Source organism: Bubalus bubalis, chromosome 12, assembly GCF_019923935.1.
Source record: "Bubalus bubalis isolate 160015118507 breed Murrah chromosome 12, NDDB_SH_1, whole genome shotgun sequence".
Classification (NCBI taxonomy): Eukaryota; Metazoa; Chordata; class Mammalia; order Artiodactyla; family Bovidae; genus Bubalus; species Bubalus bubalis.
The window spans coordinates 70277049-70300024 of NC_059168.1; the positions used below are offsets into that span (position 1 = coordinate 70277049).

A 22976-nucleotide genomic window follows, 5' to 3' on the forward strand; every position below is an offset into this window, starting at 1 on the left:
GTGAACTAATTAGATGCTTGTCCAGGTAAATCCTCCATTCAGCTTCTTCCATTGTGGATTATCTTAGTGTTGAGTTAAATGCCTGATTTCATCAAAATACATTGTAGTTCATACACACAAGATTTTAGAGCCCAAGCAATTTTAAGGATCCAAAGGATCCACACCATAGTATGACAATCTTATATAGAAAAGTGTTGTCATGTAATCAATTTAGACCAATTACCTATTCTAACCACCACTGTCTCTCACCTCTCACTTGAAATGAGTTAGTAGAATCACAACTTATTTATATAAAAAAACACAACTAATCTATTTTTATGGTAACAAAAGCTTAATTTAAAATGTTCTGAGTTAACCTAAAGGCAAGCAGGAATACTTTTGAATTTTCTATTCATGCTCTATTCACCCAGTGATTTGACAGCTAAAGACAACTTAATTTTTTATCTATTTCAAGTTTATTGAGTAATAATTGATAAATATAATTGTATATAAAGTGTACAATATTATGATTAAAAGATATAGTGGAATGATTAACAAGATCAAGATAACACATTGACATCCATCACCTCACATAGTTCATTTTGTGTGTGTGTGAGTGCTGACAATGCTTAACATCTACTCTCAGCAACTTTCAAGTATAAACTGTAACGGTCACTTTAAATAATTCTATCAAGCCATCTACACTGTGGAATTTCACTTTATTCTCTGCATCTAGTCCTGTAATTCACTACATATATGTAAGAATCACAACACAGGAATTTATACAAAAAATATATATGTGTGTGTGTGTGCACTTTATTATGAGATGTTTAGGGGATTTTCAAGTATAAATTTTTACTGTACTGAGTCTTCCCTTACAAACTTTAAAATTTAGCCTCATATAAGCTATATCACTACATTGTTTTAAAGTTCCATCAGTACATTAAATTTTAAGAATAGAAGTTGTAAATTATATTACCATCTTTCTCTGCTCCAGTTTTCAACTCTTCACCAGGAGGCAATGAGAGTGTTGATTCTGAAGCACTATCTTTTTTTGATGTCATTAATCCTAGAACACAGAAACAAAACACATTCAGCAGGAAAGAATTTTAATGTTAAACATAAATATGGATTCACTTTTAAAAGTACAGACAATCCTCACTGAAATCTTCTCTACTTCTGAGAACACACTGGATAATAAATTCACAGACATCAGGGGCCAGTATTTTATTAAGGGGAAAGGAAAGAATGTATTCCTAGCCCATCTGAAAACCCCAATCAATTTCCCCAAATATCACTAAACTATCTTTTAAACTTATTTTAAAATCCACTTAGGAATTCTACATAATATAAAGCATTTAAAACACAGCTATCTAACCATCTGATACTTAGTACACTCCTTAGTACTTGCAGGTAAAACAAACTTAACATGCCTACGACAGCTGCACACTTACTAAGATCTGCACACAACTCATGACTTCACTGGTGTGTGCACGCAAATTCACTGGGGCAGACTGCCTATTCAGATAGTGGATTTGTGGTAAAAAAATTTTTTTGCAAATCATTATAGAAGCTTTTCATTGAAGTGGAAGTCAGATATTAAGAAACCCTGTACTCTCTGTCACTGGTATTCTGAAAATGACTACCTGACTCTCATCTACACTCAACTCCCACCAAAAAAAAAAAAAAATGCAGTTTAAAAAAGAACAAGCTCATGAATAATAATCTACTTTATTAAGACTTCTGTTTTAATTCTACAGAACGAAACCATTTAAATAAGAAACCTAAGGAATGACATCCAGTTTTGAATTCCATCTAGAATCCATTCCAATTCTACTTGCTCATGAAGAATTTTGGGTGGAGAACTGAGCTTGGCACTCTGAGCATCACAAACAAAGCAAGCCATAGTCTCAGTCCTAAAGAAAGACCTTTTCAATTTGGCATGGCAGAAAGACATGAATAATCAAAATACAAGGACATGTTTGATACAAGCCCTAGCATTGAGGGAGGAGACAATAATCATTGCTATAAAGATAAATTAACACCTCATCAAGAACATCACATTCCAATACACGTCTTGAGAGACAGGTCGGATTTCTTGCAGAGAATACTGGAGGTATGGTCAGAAACAACTAGGGTAGGCATTATGGACAGACAAAGAGAAAATAAAGAAAGACGGGGTCAGAGAAGAATAAGTGGATTGGGTGGAATGGAGTGGACTTTGAGGGGATGCAGGAGAAGCAAACTGGATGGATGGGTCGCATTACAATCTTAGAGGGTGACAGGGCTGGCGCTCTTCAGTAAGAAACAAGCCTCTGATGGACTGTGGAAAGGAGGGCTGGAGTGACCACTCACAGGCAGATAATGTCAACCGGACAGCAAAGTCTAGGAGGAACCAAAAGGAGGAGAGACAGGAAGCAGAGGCCGGAGTGAGGGCCAGAACTACAACTGCAGACCCTGGATGGACGGGTTGGGAAGAGAGACTTTGTGAAGGCAACCCACAGAGTAAATTTCTTATTTTCAGTTATATTTGTCAGTCCTAAAATAGCCATTTGAGTCTTTCCTTTTATTTGAATTGTTAGAGATAACTGGAGATTCACATGCAGTTGTGAAAAACGATACTGGGCAATGTCTCACACGCTTTGCCGTTTCCTCCAAAGGTGACATTTTACAAAACTATAGCACAAAATCACAACCAGGATACTGACACTGCTACAATCCACCAAGCTCAGATTACCTCAGTGCTACTTGTGCTCCTGTGTGTGCTCGTGTGTGTGTGTGTGCACATGCGTTATTTGGTTCTTCCTTTTATCTTCATGCCTCTGCTGAAATCTTCCATTTGTCTCAAGAGGGTTCACCCTTAATTCTTAGAAGGTTACGATATATTCTTTGAAAACCTGATAATTGTTCATCTCAGGGTTGGCATCTTTGATTGCCTTTTTCCTTCAGAGCTGTCGAGATTTTCCCAGTTTTTCATATTTAGAACAACTTTTCATTGTATCCTGTACATTATAAACATTATTTTATAGGACTCTGGGTCTTGTTTAAAATTCTATGGAGAATGTGGATTGTTTTGTTCTGCTCTGTTTTCGCAGGCACTGGACAGTCAGCAGGCAGTTAGGTTCGGGCTGGCAATTCCTATCCACCTTCTGTGACTATGGTACCAATGTCAGTTTGGTTCCCAAAGCCTCTTTGATCTGGCTTGTGTGTTGTGCCACCCAGTAGGCAGCCTGAGATCTGAGTGGAGGTCTGTGCAGACCAAAGCCTGTAGTCAGATGCATGTACACACAGCTTGGCAGTAAGCTCCCCCATTCTGAGAGCACTTTCTTGAGCTCCCTCCTTACATGGTCTCCAGAAGCACCCTCCTCCTGATAGTCTGGATAGAATGCCTAGGCTTTCGTTGCTCTGCTCTGTCATACAATCTCTTGAGAGCCAAGCAGTGAGAAAAAAGAAGAAAAACTAATGGGGACTCCATCCACATTCTCAGGACCACAGTTTCTCTTGCCAAAAAAAAAAGGGTTCCCTCCCTTGGGGGTTTTAGGTGCCTGGCCATCCGCTGCTGCTACTACAACATGCGGGATTGCTTAGGGACTAGGGTGTGAAAGAACCAAAGAGATTTTTTTTAAAGCAACTGAAAAGGAAAACAGGGATTTCCTCCACTTTGTCTAGTAGGAGATTCCTCTTTCTGCTCCTCAGCCCTCTAAGAGGGCTCCTCTTTGAGCTTTCCTTCCATATCTGCTGTGTACTTCTGGGCTCACATTAAAAGGATACCATTTACAGAGAATCAAAAAGTACAAAGTACCTAAGAATAGAACTAACAAGTGCAAAATATACAGAAAATCATAAAATTTTACTGAGATTTTTTTAATGATCCAATTAAATAAAGTGATATCCCAAGCTTATAATTAAAAGACTGAATATCAAAGTCATTTCTCAAATTGATTTTAGGCTTAAATGCAATACCAATTAAAATTTCAACAGATAATTTTTTATTTTTTGACACTAAAAATATCATTAACATAACTTGTTAATTCATTTGTCCAGAAGGTAATTTTCTGTTGAGGAGCAAAATAACTCTTGATTTTTGGACAAGCACTTTTGAGATATAATTCCAGTTTATAGTTGCAAACTAATATTCTCTTACCCTGGGGATACATTTATCATCTTATTTATTTATTTCTCCTTTTTATTTTTTTAACTGAAGTATAGCTACATAAATTATTTATTAGCTTCAGGTGTACAACACTTATATATATGACATTATGAATCAGTTGCCACAAGAAGTCTAGTTACCATCTGTCACTACAGAATTGTAACAGCATCATTGTCCTTATGCTATGCACTACATCCCCGTGACTTATTTTTTAACTACAATTTTGAGCCTCTTAATTCCCTTTTTCCCAGTGCCCCACCCCTCTCCCAACAGATTTTTCTTTAAAGAAACATAACAGCTTATTTTATTAAGCAAGAGAGTTCCAGAAAAACATCTATTTCTGCTTTATTAACTATGCCAAAGCTTTTGACTGTGTGGATCACAACAAACTGTGGAAAATTCTGAAAGAGATGGGAATACCAGACAACCTGACCTGCCTCTTGAGAAATCTGTATGCAGGTCAGGAAGCAACAGTTAGAACTGGATGTGAAACAACAGACCGGTTCCAAATAGGAAAAGGAGTACATCAAGGCTGTATATTGTCACCCTGCTTATTTAACTTTTATGCAGAGTACATCATGAGAAATGCTGAGCTGGATGAAGCACAAGCTGGAATTAAAATTGCTGGGAGAAATATCAATAACCTCAGATTTGCAGATGACACCACCCTTATGGCAGAAAGCAAAGAAGAACTAAAGAACCTCTTGATGAAAGTGAAAGAGGAGAGTGAAAAAGTTGGCTTCAAGCTCAACATTTAGAAAACTAAGATCATGGCATCCGGTCCCATCACTTCATGGCAAATAGATGGGGAAACAGGGGAAACAGTGACTGACTTTATTTTTGGAGCTCCAAAATCACAGCAGATGGTGACTGCAGCCATGAAATTAAAAGACGCTTACTTCTTGGAAGGAAAGTATGATCAACCTAGACAGCATATTAAAAAATAGAGACATTACTTTTCCAACAAAGGTCCGTCTAGTCAAGGCTATGGTTTTTTCAGTAGTCATGTATGGATGTGAGAGTCAGACTATAAAGAAAGCTGAGCGCCGAAGAATTGATGCTTTTGAACTGTGGTGTTGGAGAAGACTCTTGAGAGTCCCTTGGACTGCAAGGAGATCCAACCAGTCCATCCTAAAGGAGATCAGTCCTGAGTGTTCACTGGAAGGACTAATGTTGAAGCTGAAACTCCAATACTTTGGCCACCTGATGCAAAGAACTGACTCATCTGAAAAGATCCTGTTGCTGGGAAAGATTGAAGGCGGGCGGAGAAGGGGACGACAGAGGATGAGATGGCTGGATGGCAACACCGACTCAATGGACATGAGTTTGAGTAAACTCCGGGAATTGGTGATGGACAGGGAGGCCTGGTATGCCACAATCCATGGGGTCACAAAGAGTCAGACACAACTGAGCAACTGAACTGAACTGAATAGCTTATTCTAAAGTTTATATGGAAGTTCGATTTATAAAAAGGCCAGTAATCCGAAATCTTCCAACAAGCAAAAGCCCAGGACCAGACAGCTTCACAGCTGAATTCTACCAAAAATTTATAGAAGAGCTAACACCTATCCTACTCAAACTCTTTCAGAAAATTTCAGAGGAAGGTAAACTTCCAAAGTCATTCTATGAGGCCACCGTCACCCTAAGACCAAAATCTGACAAAGATACCACGGGAAAAAAAAAAAAAAAAACTATAGGCCAATATTACTGATGAACATAGATGCAAAAATCCTTAACAAAATTATAGCAAACGGAATCGAACAACATATTAAAAAGATCATACATCATGACCAAGTGGGCTTTATCCCAGGGATGCAAGGATTCTTCAATATCCGCAAATCAATCAATGTAATACACATTAACAAATTGAAAAATAAAAACCATATGATTATCTCAATAGATGCAGAGAAAGCCTTTGACAAAATCCAACATCCATTTATGATAAAAACCCTCCAGAAAGCAGGAATAGAAGGAACATACCTCAACATAATAAAAGTTATATATGACAAACCCACAGCAAACATTATCCTCAATGGTGAAACACTAAAAGCATTTCCCCTAAAGTCAGAAACAAGACAAGGATGCCCACTCTCACCACTACTATTCAACATAGTTTTGGAAGTTTTGGCCACAGCAATCAGAGCAGAAAAAGAAATAAAAGGAATCCAGATTGGAAAATAAGAAGTAAAACTCTCACTGTTTGCAGATGACATGATTCTCTACATAGAAAACCCTAAAGACTCCACCAGAAAATTACTAGAGCTAATCAATGAATATAGTAAAGTTGCAGGATATAAAATCAACACACAAAAATCCCTTGCATTCCTATACACTAACAATGAGAAAACAGAAAGAGAAATTAAGGAAACAATTCCATTCACCATTGCAACGAAAAGAATAAAATACTTAGGAATATATCTACCTAAAGAAATAAAAGACCTATATATAGAAAACTATAAAACACTGAAGTAAGCCAGAAAGAAAAACACCAATACAGTATACTAATGCATATATATGGGATTTAGAAAGATGGTAACAATAACCCTGTGTACGAGACAGCAAAAGAGACACTGATGTATAGAACAGTCTTATGGACTCTGTGGGAGAGGGAGAGGGTGGGAAGATTTGGGAGAATGGCATTGAAACATGTATAATATCATGTATGAAACGAGTCGCCAGTCCAGGTTCGATGCACGATACTGGATGCTTGGGGCTGGTGCACTGGGACGACCCAGAGGGATGGTATGGGGAGGGAGGAGGGAGGAGAGTTCAGGATGGGGAACACATGTATACCTGTGGTGGATTCATTTCGATATTTGGCAAAACTAATACAATATTGTAAAGTTTAAAAATAAAATAAAATTTAAAAAAAAAGACATAAACAGATACTTAAAAAAAAAAAAAAAAACATTGTATGAACACTGATAAAAAGACATCTGAATTAAAAAAACACTGGTGAAAGAAATCAAAGAGGACACACATAGATGGAGAAATATATTGTGTTCATGGATCAGAAGAATCAATATAGTGAAGATGAGTATACTAGCCAAAGCAATCTATAGGTTCAGTGCAATCCCTCTCAAGCTACCAATGGTATTTTTCAGAGAACTAGAACAAATAATTTCACAATTTGTATGGAAATACAAAAAACCTCAAACAGCCAAAGCAATCTTGAGAAAGAAGAATGGAACTGGAGGAATCAACCTGCTTGACTTCAGGCTCTACTACAAAGCCACAGTCATCAAGACAGTATGGTACTGGCACAAAGACAGAAATATAGATCAATGGAACAAAATAGAAAGCCCAGAGATAAATCCACGCACCTATGGACACCTTATCTTTGACAAAGGAGGCAAGAATATACAATGGAGAAGACAATCTCTTTAACAAGTGGTGCTGGGAAAACTGGTCAACCACTTGTAAAAGAGTGAAACTAGATCACTTTCTAACACCATACACAAAAATAAACTCAAAATGGATTAAAGATCTAAACATAAGACCAGAAACTATAAAACTCCTAGAGGAAAACAGGCAAAACACTCTCCGACATAAATCACAGCAGAATCCTCTATGACCCACCTCCCAGAATATTGGAAATAAAAGCAAATATAAACAAATGGGACCTAATTAAAATTAAAAGCTTCTGCACAACAAAGGAAACTATAAGCAAGGTGAAAAGACAGCCTTCAGAATGGGAGAAGATAATAGCAAATGAAGCAACTGACAAACAACTCATCTCAAAAATATACAAGCAACTCCTGCGGCTCAATTCCAGAAAAATAAACAACCCAATCAAAAAGTGGGCCAAAGAACTAAACAGACATTTCTCCAAAGAAGACATACAGACAGCTAACAAACATATGAAAAGATGCTCAACATCACTCATTATCAGAGAAATGCAAATCAAAACCACAATGAGGTACCATTTCACGTCAGTCAGAATGGCTGCTATCCAAAAGTCTACAAGCAATAAATGCTGGAAAGGGTGTGGAGAAAAGGGAACCCTCTTACACTGTTGGTGAGAATGCAAACTAGTACAGCCACTATGGAGAACAGTGTGGCGATTCCTTAAAAAACTGGAAATAGAATTGTCATATGACCCAGCAATCCCACTGCTGGGCATACACACCAAGGAAACCAGAATTGAAAGAGACACATGTACCCCAATGTTCATCGCAGCACTGTTTATAATAGCCAGGACATGGAAGCAACCTAGATGTCCATCAGCAGACAAATGGATAAGAAAGCTGTGGTACATATACACAATGGAATATTACTCAGCCATTAAAAAGAATACATTTGAATCAGTTCTAATGAGGTGGATGAAACTGGAGCCTATTATACAGAGTGAAGTAAGCCAGAAAGAAAAGCACCAATACAGTATACTAACACATATATTTGGAATTTAGAAAGATGGTAATGATAACCCTGTATGCAAGACAGCAAAAGAGACACATGTATAGAACAGTCTTTTAGACTCTGTGGGAGACAGCGAGGGCAGGATGATATGGGAGAATGGCATTGAAACATGTAAATTATCACATGTGAAACGAATCGCCAGTCCAGGTTCAATGCATGATACAGGGTGCTCGGGTCTGGTGCACTGGGATGACCCAGAGGGATGGGATGGGGAGGGAGATGGGAGGAGGGTTCAGGATGGGGAAAACATGTACACCCATGGCAGATTCATGTCAACGTATGGCAAAACCAATACAATATTGTAAAGTTAAAAAATAAATTAATTTAAAAAAATAATAAAAAAATAAAAAAGGCCAAACAGGTAGGACACTGTTCAAGAAAATAGAGGAGGCTTTCCTCTAATGGAAATCAAGATTTTTTTTAAAAAACCTATAGTAATCATGAAATGCAGGACTGACACAGGGATATTCAAATAAGTCAACGGAACAGAGTAGAAAGGGCAACCCAATTCCTGGACACACTCCTTTATTCATGGTAGAGAGTCCTCCTGCTTCAGCTATTGATGGGTTCAGTTCAGTTCAGTTCAGTCGCTCAGTCGTGTCCGACTCTTTGCTAACCCATGGACTGTAGACTACCAGGCTCCTCTGTCCATGGGGTTTTCCAGGCAAGAGTACTAGAGTGGGGTGCCATTTCCTTCTCCAGGGGATCTTCCCAACCCAGGGATTGAATCTGGGTCTCCCACATTGCAGGCAGACACTATACCATCTGAGTCACCAGGGAAGCCACAGTGAATATGAAAGTACAAAATACTCTCACAGTCCATTTAAAGTTTAAGATTTTGCCAACAGAATAAAAGATCTTCATGGATAAGGCAATCAGAGGACAAAACCCAAGCTAACAAATAGCAACTAGGCATTGTGGATAAGAATGAAGAGATCAAAGAGACCTGGGTCATCACGGGGTCCTCACGGAGAAACAGGATGTGAGTAAGGAGGTACACAAAGACACGGACCTCCGGGAGAAGTCAAACATTGCAGAGAAACAGCTTGGGACAAGTATGAAGGGAAGAGCCAGAACAATATATACAAAAGACAGTGAGACATGATCAACCACAGCTCAACTGCAAAACAGTAAGACCCTCCATCAGCAAAAGGTCTCTGACAGCCAGTTTCAAAAGTCATGACTTTCTCTGATTAAAAAAAAACTCAGTCAGGGACTTCCTGGTGGTCCAGTGGTTAGGACTTTGCCTTCCCTGGTCAAGGAGCTAAGATCACTCATACCTCCCAGCCAAAAAATCCAAAACATAAAAACAGTAGCAATATTGTAACAAATTCAATAAAGACTTTTTAAAAATGGTCCACATCAAAAAAAAAAAATCTTTAAAAAGTCACTAAAATTCTTAAATAGGTGAGAAACATAAAGCTGGTTGTGTTGCATAAATATTTATCAGAGGTATAAAGTCTAGCTTTGAGGTTAGATAAAAGTATGGAGATCGCTGGGGGAAAGGGAAGGAACATATCTGAAATACTCTTGTTAGGAATTAAAATCATAAACCAAGTACATTGCAGGCAATAAATTCAGGTTTCACAGGTAGCTAAACAAAAAGTCTGAAGCAATATAAGGTATCCCATGGATTAAAATTCAAACAAGATATCTAACATTCTGGTTTGACCTACCAGTATTTACTTTTGATGTTACATGAGCTACATCAATTTTCTGGGACCTGATGAGAGGTCCAGCTTTTGTAGAAGGAGTGTGTGCTATATTCTTCCTTCGATCTTTTGCTTTACTTATCTTTGAAAGAGGTGCAAAAATACCTAAGAGAGAAGGCAGAATTTTAATATTAAACAATTGAAAGCATTTCAAATAAAGGGACAAGTACAACCATTCAGTAGCAAAACATCTTTAAGTTCTTTTTGAGTGTCTACTAGGTGTCCTTGTCGTGAGAGAGAGAGAAAAAAGTAAGAATCAGTACTTGCCCTCAGAGAGGTTACAATCTAGTTGTCAAGACTAACAACATACACAGTAATTCAAGAAGCACATAACATAATCAGGCACTAAGTGAAACTAAAGAGGAATGAGTAGAAGTAATAATTATACTTTTACACATTATAATTGCTTCTAAGTACCAGCAAATAATAATGTACTATATATGCAGTGGTCCCCAGCCTCTCTGGCACTAGGGACCAGTTGTGTGGAAGACAATTTCCCACGGACTGGGGTGGGAGGGATGGTTCAGGATGATTCAATTGCATTACATTTAGTGTGCACTTTATTTCTGTTTTTATTACATCAGCTCCACCTCACATCAGCAGGCGTTAGATCCTGGAGGCTGGGGACCCCTGCTATACAGTATAAAAACTATTCTTTCATGTCACTTTCTCTATAGCTCCTTAGGACATATTTTTTCCCATATTATAACTTTTTATGTCCATGTTTTATCTCCTTTCCAGACTTTAAAGGCAAAATTCAAGATTAGTCATCTCTGCATTCCCCCAATGTACCTAATTATAGTGCCTGACACATAGTAGGGATATAAAATACTTTTGAATACAAAATATAATCTTCCCCAAAGGCTTATCCCTCAACATCTGAAAATCAGAAACAATACAGTGTGTGTTGGGAGGAGAGGCATGTGGGGATGGGGGAGGGGGCAGCCTCTCTGCTGCAGCTGAGAGTATAAAATTCCATTAAAAAAGAAGTTTATCTGGGCATAAAATTCCAGTATGTATAAACAGGCAGACATTAGAAACAGTGAATATGAACTGTAAATACCAAGATTATTTGGCTAAGACATTTAAGAAGAAAAAATAAAGTCATAATATGTGTACGATACATTTCCATTCAGTGTTTACACCTAAACTAACAAAGATACATTATGACCAAAATGTAATACATTAAAACAACTTGTTTTAAAATAGGTTTTTAAGAACAACAAAAAGTGAGTGCTCTATTTATAGTTAACAAGTGAAAACTATACTGCTTTTCTGCTAATCTTGACATTCTTTCCTCCCTTGGATTCTACAGTACTTCCTTCTGATCTTCCCAGATCTTTTGACTTCTCCACAATGTTTTTTCTCTTTCGTCTCCTGACTATCAGATTTTTCTTTGACCTTCTATTCTCTTCTCTAAATTATTTTCCTTGCCAAATACACACACATTCTCAAGTCATGGGTTTGAAGAAATAAATTATTTTATACTGTAAGATGTACATTTGTAAAATCTTACTGGAAGACAAGAATTCTGCCCTAATTTACTTTATGATACTAACTATAAGGAAATACTCATATTTAAGAGGTGTGAACAAGGTTGCTGCTGCTGCTGCTAAGTCGCGTCAGTCGTGTCCGACTCTGTGCGACCCCATAGACGGCAGCTCATCAGGCTCCCCCGTCCCTGGGATTCTCCAAGCAAGAACACTGGAGTGGGTTGCCACTTCCTTCTCCGATGGATGAAAGTGAAAAGTGAAAGTGAAGTTGCTCAGTCGTGTCAGACTCTTCGCGACCCCATGGACTGCAGCCCACCAGGCTCCTCCGTCCATGGGATTTTCCAGGCAAGAGTACTGGAGTGGGGTGCCATTGCCTTCTCCAGTGAACAAGGTTACACATGTATATTATAAGGAGAAGATAGATTTCAAGAATAAAAGCAATTTCTAGTTTTCTACTATGACCCAATCACAATTTTGGAAATTATAAGAAAATAATCCAAATTGGAGGAAAAGACTGTGTACCTGAATATGCCAACAGTGCAATATTATAAGAGAAAACAATTATTTGGCAATAGAAGGAATGAATCAACTATATTTATGAACTATTACATCACCATTAACAACTAGAACAATAAAGATTACGTAGAAATACAGAAAAATATGAAAAGCAAATTCAAGAAAACAAAAATTGAACTGTAAGTTTGACTGCATTATGATTATCTGTGAGAAGTTATATGTGTGGATATAGGAAGGACTGAAAAAATCAAAAACCAAAACATATTTATCAGTGCAGACTATGAATTATTTTCCAAATTTGTTTGTGTCACTAAAGTCACAATAACATTGTTCAATGAACAATGAACAACTGTTCAATGAATGAACTATATAGTTCTCATCCTCCTTGCTTTTTTTAATTAACTAAATCATTTGAGAGAAGCAAAACTAAATTTAAAGCAATGACTGGATACAATCAAAGTCCAAAGTGTGTGCCATATACATGCTAACCTTCCTGTTTAGAATCTCATGCTAATCAAAACAGTGATGGGATTCTCCTCAGATCCTCACATATAATTATAAGGCTTAACTAAAAATAAACATCTAAGGAAGAATTATTTTTAAACAGAAGAGTAATGAATTTCTAGATAAACATAACCCATTTTGTTTACCCACAATTTCTCCTAAAACTCCACTACAATTTTAATAAGAAATAAAAACATAAACACTAAAGAAAAAATAAAATTAAAAAAAAAAGAGAAAAAACACTAAAGCTTCCAAAGAAGTTTCCAAAAATAGGGAAAAGGAAAAAGCAGAAGACTCTGAAACTTATAAACAGCAACATGGAATCTCAAGATAAGAGCTGGCAAAGTACTGCCCAAGAGCCAGGTCCTCCCTGCCGCCTACTTCTGTAATGTTCTGCTGGAACACAGCCACACCCATTTGTTTACATATTGTCTACGCCTGCTTATTCACTACAATAGGAGAGCTGAAGAGTTGCAACAAGAGACTGTATGACCCATCAGTTCAGTTCACTCGTGTCAAACTCTATGTGACCCCCATGGACTGCAGCATACCAGGCCTCCCTGTCCATCACCAACTCCCGGAGCTTGCTCAAACTCATGTCTATCCAATCAGTGATACCTTCCAACCATCTCATCCTCTATATTCCCCTTCTCCTGCCTTCAATCTTTCCCAGCATCAGGGTCTTTTCAAATGAGTCAGTTCTTCACATCTGGTGGCCAAAGTATTGGAGCTTCAGCTTCAGCATCAGTCCTTCCAATGAACACCCAGAACTGATCTCCTTTAGGATGCACTGGTTGGATCTCCTTGCAGTCCAAGGGACTCTAAAGAGTCTTCTCCAACACCACAGTTCAAAAGCACCAAATCTGCGGTGCTCAGTTTTCCTTATAGTCCAACTCTCACATACATGAGAACTGGAAAAACCATAGCTTTGACTATACTGACCTTTGTTGGCAAAGTAATTAATGTCTCTGCTTTTTAATATGCTGTCTAGGTTGATGAGCTGTGGTGTTGAAGAAGACTCTTAAGAGTCCCTTGGACTGCAAGGAGATCCAACCAGTCCATCTTAAAGGAGATCAGTTCTGGGTGTTCATTGAAAGGACTGATGCTGAAGCTGAAACTCCAATACTTTGGCCACTTGATGCGAAGAGTTGACTCATTGGAAAAGACCCTGATGCTGGGAAGGATTGGGGGCAGGAGGAGAAGGGGACGACAGAGGACGAAATGGCTGGATGGCATCACCAACTCAATGGACATGAGTTTGGGTAAACTCCGGGAGTTGGTGATGGACAGGGAGGCCTGGAGTGCTGCGATTCATGGGGTTGCAAAGAGTCGGACACAACTGAGCAACTGAACTGAACTGTACTGAACTAGGTTGATCACAGCTTTTCTTTCAAGGAGCAAGCATCTTTTAATTTAATGGCTGCAGTCACCATCTGCAGTGATTTTGGAGCCCAAGAAAATAAAGTCTGTCACTGTTTCCCCATCTATTTGCCATGAAGTGATGGGACTGGATGCCATGATCTTAGTTTTTTGAATGTTGAGTTTTAAGCCAGCTTAACACCTAAAATATGGCCCATAACTCTTTGCGAGCCCACAGACTGTAGCCTACCAGGCTTCTCCGTCCATGGGATTTTCCAGGCAAGAATACTGGAGTGGGTTGCCATTTTCTTCTCCAAAATTATTTACTACCTGGCCCTTAACAGAAAACATTTGCCAAATTGCATTAGACAATAGTGTATCACCTTCCAAATACTGAAAGAATGTGAATTTCAACCTATTCCTGATCCCACTAAATTATCATATGAAGTGTACGGGTAGAAATAAACATTTCTGGAATGGAAACTCTCAAAAAATTTACTTCCCATGAGTCCTCTATGAAAAAGCTACTGAAGGATGTGATCCACCAAAACAAAGAAGTCAACCAAAAAAAAAACAAAACTGACTCAGAATAGTAAGAATATCAAATCTTTCTCTTCATAGCATGAAGTCAATAGATGTCTAAAATTGGAAAGATTTCTATAAATATATTAGTCAAAATATTAAATGAACATCAGAAGATAACAGCTAAAGAAGAAAAAACATTCTTGCCTCTAAAGAACGGGACTTGAAGTGAGGAAGTACAAGCCAGGGGAGGGTTTCATTATTGTTTTACAACACAATTTGACTAATTAAACTAGGCATTTGTGTTTACTTTGGTAATTATTAAAAGGAATAAAAATTAAAAAATTTTTTTATAAATTTGATAAAAATTATCAAATAGTAAAAATAATTATAAAATTTTCATAATTGCCTAAACTTAGAAGCAACCAAGATATCTTTAGTAGGTGAATGGAGAAATAATGGAAGTCTGTGATACCTCCAGACCATGGGAGTATTATTCAGTGCTAAACAGACATGAGCTATCAAGCAATGAAGAGATATAAATGCAAATTACTAAGTGAAAGAAGCCAATATTAAAAGGCTACATACTGTATGATTCCAGCTCTATGACCTTCTAGAAAAGACAAAACTGTGAAGACAGTAAAACAATCATTGATTGTCAGGGGCCTGGGGGTAGTTGGGGGAGGGTGGCTAAATAGGTGGAGCACACAGGATCTTGAGGGAAGTGAAAATACTCTATAATATGGCATTGGTGGACACATGCCATTATATATTTGTCCAGACTCACAGAATACACAGCATGAAGAGCGCATCTTAAGGCAAACTATGGCCTTTGAGTGATTATGATGTGTTCATGTAGATTCAGCAACTGCAAGGAATGTACCCTCTGGTGAAGGGATGTTGATGAAAGGGGAAGCTGTGCATGTGTGGGGCAGGAGGTTTACAGGAAATCTCTATACCCTCCTCTCAATTTTGCTATGAACCTAAAACTGCTCTAAAAAAAAATCTTTTAAAAAATTGTTATAAAATTTCTTTTTTGCATTTTTTTTGCATTTTTTAAAATATAAATTTATTTATTTTAATTGGAGGTTAATTACTTTACAATATTGTATTGGTTTTGCCATACATCAACATGAATCCACCACAGGTATACACGTGTTCCCCATCCTGAATCCCCTTCCCTCCTCCCTCCCCATAGGGCCAAAGAACTAAATAGACATTTCTCCAAAGAAGATAAAATTTCTATAATTAAAAAATCTAAAATAAATAAATAAAAATTTAAAAAAATCTAATATGTGCTAGAATTAACAGATCAATGGAACAAAACAATCCTGAAACAGACTGCAGCATTTAGAAGAACTTAATTCATATTAAAGGAAGCACAACAAGTCAAAGGGAAAAGGATAGATTTAGGGAGAAGGAAAAAAAAAACCTGTTGCTGAGAAACCTTTGGCTTCTGCTTCATCAGGGGGTGCTCCACTTCTCCTGCTCCCCACATCTCAAGTAGTTTAGCAAAGACTGGGCTCAGACTGCTGAGCTGGCTTGGCAGGAAGGACTGTGCCCATTTCTGTATAATCCAACACATGACCCTTGCCCCCCAACTTGCCGTTGAAATATGGAAAGGGGAATGGAGGAAGGGTCCTTGGGGATCCACCTCTGTCCTAATCATGCATGCCTCTCCTTAGGATGATGGGGTTAGGGAGCCCACACGCACTCTGCTACAGTCTAAGCCTCTCCCAGGGCTCTGATCTACATCGGCTCTCTCTGCTGCTAATGGTTTTGGTCTTGCCCCTAGTCTGCTGGACAGTTGCCAAAATTAGCTAATAGAGGAAAATTAAATTCTTAACCTCATCCAACTAACCAAATAAACTCCAAATTAATTGCCTAATACAGTATGTAAGAATAAACACATTCAAAAGAATAAAATATATAACCTATAATGAATTCTTGGATTCGGAAGAATGACCTACCTTAGCATAAAAGCAATTTTAAGAAATTATAAAGGAAAAGTCTTTTTTAACTGCATAAAATTACATGTCCAAAAACACTGCAGATGGAGTTCAAAGGAAAATGACAAACTAGGCAAAATATCTGTAGTAAATACAAAGGCTTAACATCCTAAACATGCATTCATATTTTAAAAACTATTATCAGTTTAAAATAACACTAATATCCCAATTTTTTAATGGGCAAACAATATGAGTAATTATTTCTTGGGAATTACCAAGACAATACAAAAAATACATGTGCTACAACAGAATATTTTAGACATTCCACTTCACCACAATCAAGAGAAATATAAATTCAAACAATTTTCACCTATCAAATTAGAAAAATTAAAGGAAATGGAATCATAAAAAATCATACTTTCAAAAAATATTTAAAGATTTATAGAAATTCTAATAGGATGTCAGTTAAAAACGCAGACTATCTACTTATAATTTGTGGGAAAAAATAAACAGAATACATACACAGGCGATTTTACATTTTTTCCTTTTTTTATGTTTTTTAAATCTAACATCATGGACATTTTTTATAAAGAAAAATTTTAATAGAGCCAAAAATGAGGCTCCAGCTTAAGTGTATGATGATAGGGAACTGGTGAGTTTCCCAAATGGCCAGGCTCCAAAACAAAAACACTCCAAGCCACACTGCACCCTTGGCACAGAGGCCATGTCGTGACCTTGGACATGGCTTTAGAGACGGCAGCTACTACCACACCTTCTGTCCTGCAGTAACAACACAACCCCCCATTTGATACATTTACAACAGGTAGCAGGTAGTTAACATTTTTCGGGTGCTTACAGGGAACCAAGCACTTTTCTAGGCGCTTTCTGTATTTATCAATACATTTAACTCTCACATGAACTCTGTAGGTTTGTTATCCTCAATTTACAGAAGAAAACTGAGGTGACACAAGAAGAGAAAGAAGGTCCCATAGCCGGTAGAGAGAACAGCTGATTCACACCCCAGCCATCAGGCTCCAAAGCCTGTACTCTTCAAACACTACCCTGTTCTGCCTCCCTATCGAGCTGCAAGATGAAATACTGTGCAAACAGGGAAATTAATGTTCTGGGAAAATATTCTCAACATAGTAAGTGACAAAAGCAATTAGAAATCAATGTGTCAGAGTGTATGTGTGAGAGACAGAGAAAGAAACAGAGAAAATAAAATTAAGCAAACATTTCTCAGAAAGAATCATTCCAGCTCAGAAGCACAGTAATAAAGTTGGCCTCACTTGCTTTTCTAATTTTTCAAGTTCTTCAGCCTCTAGAGTACTGTAGTTCTTTGGTAATAAAGAATAAAAGCCCTTCTTCAGTCATGATACCACCACCAGCAGGATTCAGGAAGGTCCACAGAGCCGGGTGCACTCCTAGTAAGACGTACTCTATCAGTCACAAGACTGCTCAGTAAGAAAAGGGCAGACTCTTCATTCATTTATAACCAGGGAGAATGCTTTATTTAAAAATAATGAAAATGGGTGAGATATATGAAAAGAGTAACATGAAAACTTACATTACTATATGTAAAATAGATAGCCAACGGGAATTTGCTGTATGGCTCAGGAAACTCGAACAGGGGCTCTGTATCAGTCTAAAGGGGTGGGATGGGGTGGGAGATGGGAGGGAGGCTCAAAAGGGAGGGGTTATATGTATACCTATGGTTAATTCATGTTGAGGTTTGACAGAAAACAACAAAATTCTGTAAAGCATTATCCTTCAATTAAAAAATAAAGTAAAAAAAGAAAAGAAAAAGTCTATGAAATAGTTGAAATGGGTCATTAAACGCTGTGCCTCAGCATTATGGATCAAATTCAACCATAAAAAAAATTTTTTTTAATCAAAGAGTAAAACTGTATTACTTTAAATTAATTCTCATCAAATTAGGCAGTATCTACCTTACCATATTTGGGGGCACATTTAAAGTACTGGACTTTCCCAACACTTCCATTGTTTTTTCCTTCTGGTTCATCCAACTCAATGCCAGCCCACTGTCCGCTTGCAAATTCAGTTTTTCCACAAAATCTCAATGTTCCAACCTAAAGAAATATAAATCAGGGTAACTTTTGAGTATTACTTGTTATCCTAAATTTTCTACTCTTGTAACTTTATCACTGAAGTCTTTAAAAAGCACTTACTCAAAGCAGACTTCAGAAGAAGGAAAATATTACCAGGAATAAAAACAGACACAAATAATGATAAAAGAGTTGATGGACCAAGAAGGCATAAGAATCCTTAATCTATATGCACTTAACAACTAAGGCAGGAACAGTGAGAGTCACGTTTGCTGCATTTTCATACAGGAGTAACTTGTAACTACCGGGGAAGAGGGAGCTGCAAGAGGAAACCTGCAGACTGGAAGCCTGTAAATTCACTCAGCCCCTCCAATTTTCTCTTCAATGCAGAGGCCATTTAAATACAGATGCCTTCATTATTCAGTTTGACTAATAGTTTATATTCTTAAGTTATACTTTATAGTAACCGTGCATCTAAATCTCATGTTTTCCATTAAGTATCTTTCTACCTACACATTGAATTTAAAAACAAAGCAAAAAAACACCCCAAGCCACACTGCACCCTTGGCACATACGCCACGTAGTGACCTTGGACATGGCTTTAGAGACGGCAGCTACTATCATACCTTCTGTCCTGCAATAACAACACGATCCCCCAGCTTCAGGCCAAGTGACGTCAGCATCGCCTTGCTAGTAACACGATCGTAATTTGGAAGCAAGGGCTTTGAGAGATCATATGACAGAGGCGCTGCGTCCAGCAGCATCTGCTTGATTTCCTTAGCAGTGGCCGCAGCATCGGCCATTTCCAAGGGCATCTCAACTGGGTCTGGAACAACGTCAGCGGGGATCTGCCCTTTGTCATTCTACAGATAAAGAGAAACTTTTCAATTCATATCGGCTCAGAGCTCTACATGGCCACCTAAAAGTATTCTGGGAAAAAACTTAAGTTAAATTGATCATTTATTTATTCAAAAATATTCACTAAACACCTACTACCTGCCCATTCTAAGTGCTAAAGACACACACAGTGAAGAAATCAACAGCTCCACTTTCAAAAAGCACACAGCCTAGTGAGGGGCAGACTATAATCACATAAATAAAATGTATGGTGTATCAAAGGGTGAAAAGTGGCAGAGAGAAGAACAAGGCAGAGAAGAGGAACATGGATACGGGGGCAGAGAAGGCCTTGGTGCTGAGCGGCACTGGTGCAGAGGCCTAGGGAGGTGAGGGAACATGGGGCAGGTCAGCTGGTGGGGATGGCAGTCCAGGCTGAGGGAAGAGCAGGAGCTCAGGCTGTTAGTGGGTGGCGTGCCTGGAGAAGGCACCTCTGGAGATACAAGTCACAGGACTGCCTGGCTTCCCAACCCTGGACCCGACACTCCCACCGGTCTCCTGAGCCTCCCCCTAGACTCCGTGACCTTGACCCACCCTGCCCACTCATGGTGCGACTCAGATTTCGAGAAAAGAATCCATAGTTTCAACACTTCTAAAATTGGGGCTGGGATTTATCCTGCAGCAAAAAAAAAAAAAATGGTCAGTCACAGGGCCCACTAACATTTGCACGGTGTTTATAGAAGCAAAACTCTATCCCATAGATTCTCACTTGGTTATCACATCAAGAAAAAGCTTGTGAATGACGGAGGTAAAAATCCTTGCCTGTTACAAATTTGTTTTTATTGCAGCAGGAGGGACCAACTAAACAAGTAAAATATTACTACCATTTCCAGTTTGCCAATTAGGAGACTTAGGCAAGGAGAGATGACTGAGTGATCGCTCAGCGTCATTCATCTCCATAATTACTGCAGAGACGGCATTCGGTCAGCCCACACTCACTGCAGCAACCGCTGGACTCTCAGCTCTTCTCCTGCTCCATGCTGTCCTTCCCTCGAACAAACCCTCTTTCTTCTAGGCTTCCTAACCAAAAACTCAGATTTTATCAGAAAGATTCCAGACTGTAATCTTCTCTTAATGAGATGAGCCAAGATTCTTTGGCTCAGGAACCTTTTTCCCTTTTCTTCCCCTCTGATAATTATCTTCAAATGACCCATGTGGATAAAAGAATGAGGCTTTTAGAACACTTAGTTTGCAAGGGCTTCACATTTTTTTTTAATTATTTTTAATTTTTTTTTAATTTTATTTTATTTAACTTTACAATATTGTATTGGTTTTGCCATATATCAAAATGAATCCGCCACAGGTATACATGTGTTCCCCATCCTGAACTCTCCTCCCTCCTCCCTCCCCATACCATCCCTCTGGGTCGTCCCAGTGCACCAGCCCTAAGCATCCAGTATCGTGCATCGAACCTGGACTGGCAACTCGTTTCATACATGATATTATACCGATTTCAATGCCGTTCTCCCAAATCATCCCGCCCTCTCCCTCTCCCACAGAGTCCAAAAGACTGTTCTATACATCAGTGTCTCTTTTGCTGTCTCATATACAGGGTTATTGTTACCATCTTTCTAAATTCCATATACATGCGTTAGTATACTGTATTGGTGTTTTTCTTTCTGGCTTACTTCACTCTGTATTATAGGCTCCAGTTTCATCCACCTCATTAGAACTGATTCAAATGTATTCTTTTTAATGGCTGAGTAATACTCCATTGTGTATATGTACCACAGCTTTATTATCCATAGCCAGGACATGGAAGCAACCTAGATGTCCATCAGCAGATGAATGGATAAGAAAGCTGTGGTACATTTTTTATTTTAAAATTCAAGTCAGTTTGGTTCTAAGTAAAAATACGGTAGGAAGACATGTTATCAAATTTGGGGGATGGTGATGAACTATTTTGATCCCCCATTTCAAAGTACAAAATATAAAGAAAATTATCTATAGTGCTAATATGTACTCTTGAGAAAAAGAAAGAAGGGAAAAAAACTTTTTTAAAATCAACAAGCCTGTTCTGTTAAGTGGTAGGCTACTTTTACAATGAATATTTTACTTCAGATTTTTAAGTCCTCACCTTTCTAGATTAAGTCACACACTTCTATTAATTCCTACATAAAATTTAGCAACTAAAACTTCAGTCTTTAAAAAATACTAAATACTAATAAAATAATAATGATGTCATGTTAACATAAGAAGACTTGTTCATGATTATAGAATTTCACTTTTTTCTAAAGTAGGGGCTAAGTTAGGGTCTGATCCAAGGGCTACTGCTGGACCCACATGTAGATATCTTTTCTTTAAGTATTAACTACCAAAAGTGGGTAAAATCTATTAATTACTTTGGGCTTGAATTGGTAATTTACCTCTGTGACATACCTCACTGCATCTTACTAGATTCAAAATACTCTCTCCATTAATGGGGTCTTGCCAAGAGTTGCACTAGCAAAAGCAAGCACCTATCACCTTCACACTCCGATCAACTCCTGGCCTTTGTGCACGCCGCTCTCTCTGCCTAACGGGCCTTTCTCAACTCCCTCCTGTACCTGGTTAATTCTCAACTCTGTTTAAGTATTTGAGTTTACCTATGCCAGGAAGCAGGCTTCCTAAGGCTTGGACAGACTCCCCTCCCATGCAACCCCATGACACTCTGTGCCACACCCCGCCCGTCTCCCATCCTAACACACTCAACTTGACACACTAGAGTAAATCTGCCTGCTCTCTTGTTTGTCCCCTCCTCTAGATGATATTCTATTTGAGGACAGAGACACATTTATTGTCCCAGTGCCATATGTATTGTCCCAGACGCATGTATTCTCCCAGTGCCTAATAAACAATAGGGTACGAAGGATGGAGGGAGGGAAGGAGGAACAGAGGGGTTGATTAAATAATCAATGGGGTTAAACAGAAAGAAAAGTGGCAAAGAACTGGGGAGGGAAGGCAAAACAGGAAAGCAAGGAAAAGAGAAGGGGAGGAGGCTTTTGCTAGCACTGCCCACTGCTGCCACTTCAAGAGAGTGCACAGACCAGTGAAGAATCCCTGCCAGAGCAAGTCACTGCTAGTAATGCAACGGAAAAGAACACGCATAGCCACTTTGGTGAAGACAATAAAATACGATTTGAAGTTTATGAAGTTCAGTCTTGTGTGTTAACTTTGTTAAGTATGTAACTTGATTGTGAAAAAATAAATTTTTCCTTTAAGTCAATTTTAAAGGTTTACTCCATTCCCAAATAGGCCTTTTTAAGACTGTCTGAAATAAAACTTCTTTCCAAAAGAATTTAAAATATGGTTTAATGCAGAAATATAAACTTTAATATATGCATTTTTATTTAATAGCTAAAGGCTTTATAAATAAGGCAAAAGTCTAAATGAAAGATACTTTTAAACTCAAAGATGATAAACTCTAAAGA

At 38.2% G+C, this 22976-nt stretch overlaps 1 protein-coding gene across 4 annotated transcripts in view; it reads right to left on the bottom strand.

Moving 5' to 3' along the window:
* CLIP4 (CAP-Gly domain containing linker protein family member 4) overlaps positions 1 to 22976 on the bottom strand; it is a 65650-nt gene that overhangs the window by 26552 nt on the left and 16122 nt on the right. For all 4 annotated transcript variants that reach the window (XM_006061053.4, XM_006061054.4, XM_025261314.3 and 1 more), the window contains exons 7-10: positions 19299 to 19535; positions 18561 to 18696; positions 10228 to 10368; positions 959 to 1048 (exon numbers count right to left, since the gene is read on the bottom strand). In XM_006061053.4, the coding sequence (XP_006061115.3) occupies positions 959 to 1048; positions 10228 to 10368; positions 18561 to 18696; positions 19299 to 19535 (604 nt within the window). The remainder of the gene's footprint in view (positions 1 to 958; positions 1049 to 10227; positions 10369 to 18560; positions 18697 to 19298; positions 19536 to 22976) is intronic.